The 14,062-nt window shown below is 34.8% G+C and overlaps 1 protein-coding gene across 10 annotated transcripts in view; it reads left to right on the top strand.

Moving 5' to 3' along the window:
• The window catches only part of LOC112047899 (adenomatous polyposis coli protein), a 65,867-nt gene that overhangs the window by 13,842 nt on the left and 37,963 nt on the right, over nucleotides 1-14,062 (top strand). For 4 of the 10 annotated variants that reach the window (XM_052884091.1, XM_052884084.1, XM_052884085.1 and 1 more), the window contains exon 1: nucleotides 5,733-6,048. The exons of 2 other annotated variants lie outside the window; for them this stretch is intronic. In XM_052884091.1, coding sequence (XP_052740051.1) covers nucleotides 5,983-6,048 — 66 coding nt within the window. In that variant the 5' untranslated portion in view covers nucleotides 5,733-5,982. Of the gene's footprint in view, nucleotides 1-5,731; nucleotides 6,049-14,062 lie in introns of those variants that run through there. 4 more of the 10 variants (XM_052884089.1, XM_052884088.1, XM_052884086.1 and 1 more) reach the window with 2 other exon arrangements.

Genomic DNA, 14,062 nt, shown 5'->3' with positions numbered 1-14,062 from the left:
CGTGCCCACTGTATGTACCACCAGTAAGCACCACCAAAGCACATTCGTTACATAGAGTCTCAGTTTCGTGTATGTCAACTAGCATATATCAAAGATAGTGAATATATGCCTGGCCGGCCTGCCGCAGGAAAATTTACTATTTTTTAATATCTATTGATTCGATGTTTATTTTAATAGGTGGATAATAAAGACCAAAATAGTGAATAGGCTAGCAGGTCCGCTAGTAAACTCATAAGCATTCTACTACTCAAAACATCAAGCACATAATTAAACCGTACTTTACATCATGGTTGGCAGAGTTCATTTTCGGCTTGACAAGACGATTCATTTTGAAAGTGCTGACGCAGCACTATTAGCTCGTGATGGATGACTGCGACTCATGTGACAGTATGTGTGTTGGTTAATAAAATCTGTCACCAGTATTTGGATCGCGATGATGGTGATTAATTGCTATGATCTAAATAACTATAATTACCTTCTCAGTTACGTCTTTAGCTTTTAGTTCGCGTGCAGTTTGTGTACACTCAACTATACCTCGTGCGCTGTAACAAGGTGCGGGTGACAGTTATCGTGAATCGCGACCAACTTTCAAGAGTGAAACTAACTGTTACCCGCACCATCCTACAGCGCATGAACTATAGAGAAAAATCGCGTCTGCCCACTGTTTAGGTTCTGTGGCGGATCGTGGAGCCATGGGTTCGTGTCCTGGGTCGAGATATAACAATATATTGACCTTTTCTTTCTTTCCTCTAAAACTTTTAGTAGTTCCGACGAAAGTCTCTGAAGTCGGTTGTATTTCACCCGCGTACAATAAGTCTACATTTACGTATAGAGATCTCTAAAACAGTGTTTCTAAAAATATCATATTGCTTTAACACAAACCGTCCTCCTTAAACTTAAACCGTATTATTGAAAATTTTAAAAATCCATTGATGCCAATAATTTAGTTAAGAAGTCGTAATTGACTTCGTGTCATAAATTCGTTTTATTACATTGGTAAAATATAACAATCTCCATTTCCCTAAATTTTTTATATAAAATCAAGTCTGTTTTCATTACAATACATCACTTACCAATGTAATGTGTTTAGTAATAATCACTACAGTTCGCTATATTTCATCGGCATCATTTCGTAAGCAATTTCCTTTTGCACATCTATTATATTGTTATCTTTCACGATCGATGTTTCCACTTCAATAAACTAGATACTTGCTTCATTAAACTTGACTTGAACTTTGAAAATGTATTTATTAGCGTTACAATATCAGTATGTTTGTCTGTGACATCATAGCACATGAATTTGAACACGGTTCTTAATAGAAACTAAATTTTCGTGTGCTATGTAAAAACATAGCACCTTTAAGCCACAGACGAAGTTCAAGCTCCATATGGTAGAAGCTTGGGTCGACAAACTTTCACTGCTAAAGGTGCTGCGATAGACTTAAACACTTGTTACAGAACATCCAGCATTCGCCGTTTTTATATTTGTCGAACTGAACAACGAGCCGAGACAAGCATAGAGCCAAATATTGCTACGAACATCTTGAGAATTCTAGCGCGGGACGATGACAGAAGCTTGGCTCAGCAAAAAGCTTCAAGCAAATCTGCTCGCTGGAATGCTTGCCTGAACGCTCGAATTCTGCTGCTAAAATATATTCTTCTTCTCGTATTTTTCTGTGATGGAACATACGCACGAATGTTCAATACAAGTGAATGCTCAAGTCTATCAGCACCTTGAATTGACGACGGTCTAGCTGACTGAAATCGGGATTTTTCAACTCGGATAAAAGGAATTTATGATTTTTGTCGTCCTCCGTGGTATGTGCGTGGATTTACAAAACAGGTCCTGGTATCGATCACCCAGATTGGTCGATTGAGGTTTTCTTAATAATAATAAATTGGTCTCAAACCGAAAGGGGTCTGGATTTTCATCCAACTCCTAACAAATTAGCCCGCTACTATCTTGATTGCATCGTCACTTACTTGTGTTTGTAACTAGGCTAACTTGACCTAAAGATAAAAAAAAAGGAATTTCGAAATAAATATCGACTATCTGGCGTTTTGAAAATACAATTTATTTTTGAAAATATAGTCATGAAATAACTTTAAACCATTTCTCTCGCTCTATTCCAAGCTGTACAGTTCGCAACGTGATGCTGTGATGCAAAACTTTCTTTTCTTATGCTAATAGTTGGCGCGCGGTTTATTGCGATTTTATTGCACTCATGCATTTAACTAGAGAATCGTATGTGAAAATGTTTTCTACACGGATTTCTTCGGACGTTAATGTTTGCCTTATCATGCTGTTCGTATTTAAAATGGATCATCATGATTAGCCTATATTTTAACGCCAGCCAGGCCGCCCTCCTTATAGGATAAGGGATATATACCCACCACTCCGCTCCAATGCGGGTTGACGGGCTTACCCTCTATAATGCATTGACACTCGCCTTCCCTGCCCGACATGTTCTCCATGCCCATACTAAACAATTTATAATAAGCAATAATTCCAACACAAAACATTATAACTGTATCACAAAACAAATACTGTAACACAGTATTGATAATGTTTTGTTTTCGAAAGGGTAGGAAGATGTCCAGCGGGCGGCGTTATAAACCATGACCTCTCGGTGTGCGGTCCAGTCTAGCTTTCAAAATAGCTCAAAGGTAATTGAGCTATTTTAAAAGCTAGAGATGCTACATTTTTTTTAATAAATGGTTACAACATGATTGATGAGTTTCTTAAGGATAAAGGTGCTCGGAGGCCATTGGATAAACTTCCACCTTCATAGTAAAACTATAACAAATTGTGATGTTGTATGATTAAAAAAAAGAACTGTTGAGTTCCTTAATTTTTTTTTTAATTTAATGATTTGATCATGACGTCGTTCATTTTGGGATTTTTTAAAATGAAATCGAACCGGATCAACTAGTATGATAATAAAGTTACACATAGTAATTGCGTACGTTATGTCTGCACTGAATAGGTAATTAATTACATTACTTGCAGATAACAATCGTGATGTGCTCGTATGCAAATACGCACGGGTTTCGTCGAAGCGAGTTGTTATGCGCTTTCTTATAACACGCGTTTCATTGGACGCTCTGTTTAGTGATAGACTATTGGCCTCTGCTAATTGTTGTGCGACTTGCATTCATACATATACATGATGATTTGTAAATCGCTGACTTAATTACTGGGTGATTGATATTTCGTAACGCTTCACGTGTTAAATTGATTGTTTACAGTGACAGTCATTTATCGAAATTTTTAGATTGTGCGAGGTTTAAAACTGGCGCTTCTCAAAATTTTTAACAAAAGTTTATTGTAAAAGTAATTTATTTTACCAACTCTTGTTTAAAATATCTGCATAAAAGCATTTTAAGGAGAAGTCCGCGATGTCCACGAATGCATCTTCTTTTGTACATCAGCCGATTGTCGTTTGTCTCCATCTTTAGGTTAGGTGTGTTTAGCCCTAGTTTATACTTTAGTTTATAAATATAAACTAAAGTCTATAGTAGATAAGTTACCATACCCCTAATCTACCCCTACCCTAGTATTTTCATTATTTATTAAAAATAAAAGAAACATGACTATAATAAGTTAGATATATGAGGGTCGCGGCACTTTTTGTAATTAATAATTTAGTGTTCTTCGCAAAGTCGTAGTACATTATTTTTTTTTATCATCATTAGTTTTTGGAGCGCATGCAATATTAACAATATTTTAGGTATTATTTTACACCTTGGGTTAAATTATTGGAGTTTTATAAAGGTTCCCTTATTTTATTGATAATAAGAACAGTGAAAGAATTTTTCAAATGCGTTCAGTAGTTTCGGAGACTTATCAATGCAAACAAACAAACAATCAAATCATTATAATATTAGTATAGATAATCGAGTCCTGCCCTACAACTACGAGTAGATCTAGATATTACCTCTAGGTGCTACGTACTCGTAAGTGCATCACGCGAAGCGATGTGATACGTCGAAGTGTGCATATTACATTACCGTAGAACATGATCCGGTAGGTCGTGCTCGTGATGCAACGCCTCGTAATACCAGAGGACGGGAAAACTAGTCTCGATAGCCTATTTTTATTAAATTACTCTCAGACCAATTAGACCCCTCTGTTAAAACTACATGATCATGATCTAACGTGTTCCTACAAACTGAGTAAATAGAAGCTATGTTACATTATGTTAAAATTACACGTGTGTGTATTACGATTAACGATTACACGATTTAAAATTTATAGTTTTGTGTAGTGTAAGGGCACAGGATATATTTCTTGATGTTAAATGTTTTCGATATGTGAGTTTACCTCATCCCCCTCAAAAAAGAAAGAATTTGTTTTCTTCTTATTGAGCACTAAGATAATAGCTTCAAACCAATGTACCACTTTCATGAGAGAGTTGTTTACATCGTCATAATTTATTTTTCCTCTATTATTTTTAAACATAAGTAATGTGTCATCTGTAAACAAAACTATCTCATGATTATCCTTGTCAACATAAGGAAGGTCATTAATATAAATGAGAAAAAGAAATGGTCCTAATATAGATCCTTGAGGAACCCCCATTTTTACAACTGATCCGGTAGACGGCTTTCCATTGATATCTTCTTTCTGAATTCTATTCATCTCTCTACTATCTGTTGGGAAAGTAGGTTCTTCTGTGAAGAGCTGACAATAAACCCAGTACTTCCTGATTCAAAGCTTAAGCTACAATCAGAGGACCATCAAAGCGCATATAACATTACCATATAACATGATCCGGTACAGGTCGTGATGTAACGCGACATAACACCAAAGGACACAGGGGGGACACACTATGCGATCTACATATAAAAATGGTGATTGTAATTATCCTACTAATATTATAAACGCGAAAGTTTGTATGGATGTTTGTTACTCTTTAACGACGCTGCTACTGAACCGATTTGGCTGAAATTTGGATTGGAAATAGATTTTACTCTGAATTAACACATAAGCCATCATTTTCATCCCAGAAAAGTCCACGGTTCCCACGGTATTTTGTGAAAAACTAAAATTCCACGCAGACGAAATCGCATGCATTCGCTTGTTACATTATATTTTTGTGGTTACATTTAATTTTCCTGAATACAATATAGTGCCGAACTTTACAGAATATTAATTTATTTTCGGAACTCAATGTGTTTCATGCACGGTAAATATACCTTAAATTAATAAGTTTTTGTTGAGTGTACCACAAAAACTGGTAAAAATATTTTTTGAAAGCTTATAATTAATCATTGAATGTAGAAAAAAATGTATCTAGAGGTAGTAGCTTCATTGTGCTTTAGTTTAATTTATATACTATACTAGAGAATGTCCCGAAGGTTTCACCTTTGTATTTTCTATGGGAATTCAATCAGAAGATGTACTCGATGTTAATCGCTGATAATGAAGATATTTTAAAATCATATTTACTCGTAAAAGCGTAGCAAACAAATTCACTTTCGGATTTATATTATTTGTTAGGTAAAACTTAGATCAATTTGGAGCTTAGACCCGACACGCTCCCCCAATGCTGTACGCATTCATTCATTCATGCTGTATACAGTCATTTTATGGTAGTTTATAAGTTACTAATTTACTACTAAAGCTCTATAGTCTATACCTTCAAGTAATCACCGTTTGCCGTTTACCAAACTAACCACCGCGTGAAATTATAATCCCCCTGTAGTTGCACGCACGTCGGTCGTTGCGTGCGCAGTCAGTCAGTCGCGACTCGCGAAGGCGGCGCGCGCATCGACCGTCGCCGATACCACGGAGGATATAAAAAAAATCGTATTCGATTTTCGAATCTAATCGTGTGAATGTGACATTACTAAATATTATTTAATCACCAGCCAGTGTTAAAAACAACCATAGACACGAGTGATTTTTTTTATTTACTTTTTTTTTTGTTGTTTTTTTGTTTAATTTTATTGGTTGGTTATTGTTTGTGCCTTATTGGAATGCGTGGAAATCGTTCACGCACGAGCGGTTCGGAAGACTATGGAGTGAACCCACCAGCCTGCGGGGTTTGTTGTTGATGGTTTCAGGCACCGCTGCCTTTTCTGCCTTTCCGGTTGCGTTGATTTGCGTTGCCGTTATGATTGCTGTTCTTTACCTGCGCTTTGATGTTAATAACAGTATGAACATAAAACGTTTATGTAGAGATATTTTATTTTTGGTTTACTTGATTTTTTAAAGCCTATTGAGATAACAGTTTATCTCAAGATTATTTGCATTTTGGTTCATAAGATGTACTTAGATAGATAAAAACTTACTAAATACTAGATACTAAATATTATCACGATTTCGTCCTTGTGAAATTCGATTATTTTACAGTAATGTGATAAAATAAATCTAACTGGACTGGAAATATTGTTTTTCGTATAAATTTTTAATCCCCGAGTCATCCCTCTTAAATTGAGGGATAAGAGATTGTTATAACCGATCTATATGTGTAACAAAATTTATCAAAATGGGTTTAGCATCTCAAAAGTGAAAGATTTAGTAATATACAGTTTAGCATTATTCGTAATATGAATTTCTTATTTCCATTAATTTATAGGTACTTTATTTATAGTGTTATCGAATTATTTAAAAAAAAAACAAATGAATATTCACTAAATTATCTAATGAAGATAATCTCAGTCAAGAGATAGGAAATTAAAAATAATTTCTAATTATTTCTGGTTATAATGATACTTACATAACACAAATTGAAGTGATAGTAATTAATATTTTAACGCTAAAGCCGTGAAACCTCAAAATCGCCTTATTTGATGAGAATTGAAAATTTTCTAAATACATAGTTTAATTTATTTTAATAACGTTGCTAGAAATGCTACTTTTGTGTCATAATTCCTAAACGGAAAATGCTGAATAATATATTCTGGCTCATAGTAAATGTAACTAAAATTTTTCCGAAAGTCGCAACACTTTTCCCGCCAAAAACTTTTTAAAACTATCATTCTAAGTATAGACACACACACACAATATACATATACATAACACCCGTCTTTTGCGTCAGTGTTTTAACATGTACCGATAGTAAGTGCATGTTGAAGTAGAATTTTAAATATATTTGTGACAAGGAAAGACACTCTTCCAAATGAAGACTTTGTTCTTAGCCGGATGTTTACTAGAGGGTGGAAATGTTTTAAACGATTTGTCACTTTAATGTCATGCATTAGAGTCTATAATTCCTTGGAGTGGTCGTTTTTCCATGCTTCTAATTCGGTTTCAGGATAGTTCGGGTTATAGATATAGACCTAAATATTAGAGCGGCTTTAGTAATTCATTTTCTGAGGCTGTGATATCGTGTAAACATTTTAATGTGCAAATGTGATAGCTGTATTATGTAATGTTTACTGCAAATTTTGTGTAATTCTGTTTAATCATGACTGTCCCCATAAAATGAAGGAATATTTTATATTATTAAAAACATTCCACATTTTCCTTACTCTTAGCATCTCTACTTAGGTTATCTCTATGACTTTTCTCAAAATGCAAATATACTTACAACAGAAGAACACCAAAAGAATTGAATTCATACATTAAAAAAAAATAAAACCATGTTAGTTACAAGCTACTACAAGCATTTAAAGTTATTTTGTTATCTGTATTGTGGAAACTGACAAAAAGATTATCTAATATTATTCATGGGGTGAACAATTGTGACACATTACGTTTATTAAACAACATCAATTATATTCTTATAGTTAAGTCCTATCTGTTCTAACTTAACGTTCAAATATCCTGTATTTGAAGCGGTGGTCGGTTTTCAGAGGAATCTTTTGTAGTTTGTTCAGTACGACGCCATGGCACTAACGACGGTGTCGCGGGTGGTATGGTGGATTAATGGCGCGATGATGGTTTAATTACCCACGTCATTCGAGATGAGATTTGTGACTTTAAACGTATTCGTAAAACCTACGGAAAGAAAAAAGAAAAGTATATCCCACTAAAAACATTTGTATATAAAGTAATGCTACGAAGAATGCGTATTACTTTCACTGTAAAATACTGATATCAGATCTCTTGGAGAGCCAAGTTCTGAAACTAAAGAAAAGAAATATACCCCAACAAAAAATGTCGAATATAAGCAATGCCAAGACAAATGCATATTGCTTGTACTGTAGAAAATTATCATATATCTCGTGGAGAGCCAAGGTTCGAAACAAAATAAGATAAATATGTATACCCCAGCAAAAACATATTCATATAAAGTAATGCCAAGATAGATGCATATTACTTGCACGAGCCAAGATCTTACCCGGTTGAATCCTAGTCTTTAAATTAAATTTTTCTTAACATATTTTATGACCCTTCTTTTTATAAGTCAGTCAAAAAATTATGTTTCTTTGACGTTAGATACACTGTTTCCTAACAGCGCTTCTTTCATCTGCTACTGTTTACAATCTGCCGGATCTGAACACATAGATTGACTACGAACAGACATACTTGACGTTCCAAAATAAGCCTACTTGAAATTTCAGGCTTTGATTTGATTTGGTTACAGACAAATATTGTCACTCTAAGCCTTAACCTCAGATGCTATTATCACTGCTACTAATCCTGCCAACCTGCATTAATACAGCATGGTGACTCTTAAACTCAAAAATTCCCCTAATAAGGAGCAAAGGCTGGCTGAACGTGATATTAAAAATAGGCGGATGATGATGAGGTTTCGAAATAGTAGCTCAAGTTTACAGCTGTCGTACTCATAAACCCAGTTATTAAATTTACGACCCACAGTTACTGACTTGCGTGCATTTCATTAGCTTCTGCGGTTCTCTATGCTACCACGGATTACCAGTATCTATATTGTTTTATATTGATTGTAGATACAATTGTTTTGCCCTTGACAGTGATCGAACCTGATAACTGAACACATACCTGCTTATCTGTTGAACGGTATATAGGTATAGTGTCTAAATCTAAACAGATTGCTTTTGTGTTATCAATATTAGGATGGAAATATGAGGTAGGATGAAAACGTATAAGATTACAATTTATTTACTTGTGGTCTGCTCGATATCAACCTGATGACGAACGATGGAAAAAAATTCTCTGGTATTAAATCACAATTTCTTAAAATGCACACAACTGGAAAATTGGAGGTGCATGCCCCGGACTGGATTCGAACCCACACCCTCCGGAATTGAGGGCAGAGGTATAACCACTAGGCTATCACGGCTCTGACATCACCCTATTTCAGTACTTCAGATTTTTTATTTTGAAAAATCTTTTTCTATTCTACGAAAAGTTAACCCTTTTCTGCGATATCAGCTGAAGATAAGTGATGATGCAGTTCAAGATGGTATTGCTTACTGGATAGGAATTCCTACGGCTTATTGACCTCTTCTGAATAGGTCAATAAGCATATTGGTGTCGTCTAGCACCAGCCCCGCAAAAGACATGAGAAAATATAAAATTTCAAATTGACTTTTTCTGGAAATTTAGTACACGACTACTTAGTTGATAACCAAGGTAATTCCAACTATGCCAAAGGTCATGAAGAATTTATGTAATAAAATCCATTTTTAAAAAATATCTCATGTCTCTAAAAAAATTCATATCAATCGATCATCACTGATACATTCATGACAGGTGCCTAAACAATCGGTTGGTGACACGAGTGTAAAGCGAATGAGTAAGTGAGTCACAGTCGGGAATAGCGGCGCTTGTAACCAGGCCAGTTCATAACTCACTAGTGAAAGGACTTGGTTATGCAGGAGTATGAAGTATTGTTCTACAAAAATTACGATATCAATCAATCAGTGCAGTGATCGACAATAGAATCAATCAAATAGTCAGTGAGTGAGTGGCGTTCAGGATTAACGACGGTTGACAGTAAATAGACCAGTTCTAGCTCAGCAGTGAAAGGACTTCGTTACGCAGGAGTATTGCTGTATGAAGAATATTCATCATCATCATTATATCATCACTTTGATTATGATGATAATGAAACTTCATTGTCCCAGTTTATTTAACAGACTTCTATTGCATAACATCATCCAATTGTAAGTAGGTAACTTCTGTTATATAGCAAGCCGTATTCGGAGTAGTGACGTATGGAACCTATGATCTGGAGTGTTTTAGACGAGGAATTGGGTCAGCAATGATTTTAAGTGTTTTGTTTGATGTCAAACGTTATATGTGTTACAGACACAATCCACACAGTGTATTAAATTAAATGTTCGGATAAAGTTTCTTCGCTGAGACTATAGGCTCAGCCTTCGACAGAACTTCATTTTTGGGCTTGTATTCTTAACTTACTTTCAATTTGTGTAACTCCAATGCTATCGATTACGTTACTATAAAGAGAAATATAAGGTATGGAAGAAATATAAGGTAGGAAATATAATATAATAATGAGATACAGGTTTATCAAACTTAAATGAGGGTCCTCAGCACCATTGTAAAAGGACTTATTTTAACAATAAATTTCATTTCATTTTTCATTTTCATTTTCATTTTTCATATAAAATTAGAAATCTTCTGTAGTTCTGTAGAGGTACGAACATTTACCCATTCAATAAGTTGATATTCTGCATCTCCTGGATATATGTGGAATGAGAGAGAGTTTCTCAGTTGATTATCATTAATTGAGAGGAAGAACGTGCCACTATTAAAGTACCTATTTTTCACACCAAGAAATGTAGATCTAGATTTAAATATGTATTCCAAATTCTTTTGATTTTTCTACCAGGATTCTCCTTGGATAGTTAGTATTATTGATTTTTAGATACTCGTATCTACACATAATAAACGATGCCGGGAAACTTAAATCGCCAATTTTTTACACCGTCGTGTGTTCGTAGCACACAATTCTATTTTATAACACTAAGTATGGTTATTTCTGTTTTTTATGTTTGAGTCTATCTCAGTCGTGACTAGAATCACAAAGTATGACAATGCTTTCTAGGCAATAATCTACTTTTTCTTTTGCATTATGTTCTGATCTACTTTTGTCAATACAATAAAATACAATTGCAACTCTAGTAATGCCATAGTAAATTACGTGGGAATGAAACTTGGCCTTTTTTGTCGTATTCTAATTACCACACATTGGATCAATTCGCTGAATTGTGTTACTTAGAATGTCTGTTTAAAGTGATTCTACCGCTGGTTAGTTGAATGCAAATTCTAGTGCGAATAAACAAGAAAGACTCAATTGCTCTTTTTATAGTAACCTATAACACATTAATGAATCTTTTTCACTTATAAATAATTATTCATTCAAATCAATAAACACATCAGAAGTTAGGTAAAAATTAGCCCTTGCAGGAATAAGAGAAACCCAAATGCCATACTAAGTCGCGAGGTCTGCTAATTGTGGCATATACTCGTAAAAACACTAAACACATCCCCACCTTGCGGTGTGCCCTTACATTGAGCTAAGGCTGTGGAACTTAATTTCCCTTCTACCTTTAAATTGTAGTAATTAAGGTTAATTCACTTCGTAATCGTTTTGCTTAATTGCTCTTTTGCTCTTTTTAAGCAGAATTTAAGAAAAGCAAAAAGTAGGCTCGAGCGTATCTATAAATAAATAAAAATTGTTGCTTGCGACCAGTTCAACTAAATTATGGCTAAATTGTTTTCATAATCCATTTTTTCCTTTTCATTTTTCCGTTAAAATTGTGAAGAAAATGGTAAAAATAACACGTTTTTTTCGATAAAACTCGTAAATTAATCACTATTTCCCCTGGGTGGAGTTGGTTAGATAAAATCATCAATCAATGGTCGCCATAACTGGAGAGAGAACAGCTTTCATCATGATATGATTCCAAAAATTTCAAACCCTATCTAGACCGAAATAAACGTTGACCTATGTCTGCTGACCAATTAAAAACTAAAAGTTAGAATTGTACCGTTTCATAAGGAATTTAACGAAGCGCAATTTTTTTTCTATAAATCTAACGTAGAGAAGTTTAGTCGATAGCGATAAGTATTAAAATAAGATAGAAATCTCAGCTGTGCTCAGACGCATCGACGCCGTTCACTTGTGAGGTGACTCATCTAAGACACGGAGCTTGTAGAATGCTTCGTGTTAAGGTCAAGCCTACATGTGCTTGCTTTCTTTGTATCCTACAAATGAAACGTATGTAATCTCCTTTTCAGACATAGTACTAAGCAATCGTGATCATTTGATTTGTTGTCTATTGATATTATATTATTTTTTGTAGAATTAATAATAATATGAATGTTTTAGAAATCAAAATTTTCTTGAGTATTTTCCATAACACTGAAATAGAATAGTGTACTCATTGGGGTACGAACTCCTGACCAAGAAACTCACATTCAGGCCGTAAACAAGTGGGTTTTGATTTAGCTTATTCAGTAAAATGTATGTAGTAATTGTTAGAAAACAGCAATATAAAGACACTTTGCAGCAATATAAAGCACTATAAAGGCACTTTGTTTATTAATGAAATTTTTATTGTCTCTGTAGGTACAGAATGTTACTTGTGTTTTTATGCTAAAAGCGTCTTCATACCATATTTGTATAAATATTTCCAAGACCAACACAATGGGTGGGTACGGGTAGCGAGCGGTACCACAATGCTTTGTGCATGTATCATGCATGTGTCATACAAAATCTGCATATTGTACTCTAGATGCATTCGAGATGCTTAAACTAGTTGCTTTCGTATAATGGTTTTTTTTTTAATGAAAATAGGCTCACTTTTGATCATAACCTAAACTGATGGTAAGTGTAGATACAGTCTAAGATGCGACACTCTTGCCTAGAAGGTGCCTGTTCACTCTTGTTTTGAAGATAGCCATGTTATAAGATTCAGGAAATATAGCCTTGGGAAAGTTATAGTATATTCTAGTTCAGTCATTCGTCTGACTTATTCAGTGACTTTTCTATTTAGTCTATTTTTAAATGGACTTCATGCCGGAACAGGTTATACGAGAAACTAAAGTTGAAAGCTTTTCCCTCAGTTGGTCAAGCTCAGAATTATTTGTGCATAGTGTCTAATATACAGTCTTCTGCTCCCTTTTGTAAGATGGCTCAGCCAAATACCAGCTTGCTAATTATTGTGTGCTCAGGAACTTTATCATCTTGTTTCTCTTTCACTCCATTACCATAGGATTGTAAAGCATTGGAGTTATCAGACTTCACATACGCAGAGAATTAAGAAAATTCTTAGGTATGCAGGTTTCCTCACGATGTTTTTCCTTCACCGTGATATTTAATTTCTTAAAATGCACACAACGTTCATGCCCCGGACCTGATCGGACCTAATTCGAACCTACACCCCCCGGAATCGGAAGCAGAAGTCATTTTTACTGGGTTATCACGACTCACCAAGTTTTTTACGTCTTGTTATTTTTGTATTTGTGTTTCCTTAACCCTAAGCTTGTTGGTTTCGTCTCTGAATTCTCACTCGTATCATAGCAATGCCAATTTCCTAAATGATAAATGGCATAATTAAATCCATACAACATGTAGGATGACTGGATGAGGCATGCAGCCTTGCAAGTTACATCACACGCCATACGCCGGTGACTCAGAACGGCAACCGGTCCCGCACTCACCGGTCTCAGTTTGGGACATGCGGGTCAGTTTTAGCGGTCATTTTGAAAAACGAGGGAACGGCCGTTACGAAGTAAATTTAATATACGAGTATGTGGGACAGATGACCAATGACTAGTAGTCTATTAATGTAAAGATCTATGTAATGGGGAAGGTACATAAATTTGATTAATATTTTAGTCAATAATGACGATAATTCAATTAATATGAAATGTGTATGAATCTGAAATGTGGTTCAGACATTAATTTGGATTTCTGTAGAGGTTATTAAAACGCATTTCTGTGTATTGCCATTCTGATTGCACTATATGCGAGTAAATACGGATTTATTTTCAGTCGGCTCACTTTTTACCGTATTATAGTTATTTGTCCAAAGTGTTGTTTATTACCTTGGCGAAATGCCCATGTGATTCAGTTAAATAAACTATTTCAGACATCTAGAAATATATTTATGCAAAAGTCTGTCGCAAGTGTACAACAATTACAAAAGATATACG

Source organism: Bicyclus anynana, chromosome 10 (genome assembly GCF_947172395.1).
Source record: "Bicyclus anynana chromosome 10, ilBicAnyn1.1, whole genome shotgun sequence".
Taxonomy (NCBI): Eukaryota; Metazoa; Arthropoda; class Insecta; order Lepidoptera; family Nymphalidae; genus Bicyclus; species Bicyclus anynana.
This window is presented reverse-complemented; position numbering and strand designations above follow the sequence as displayed.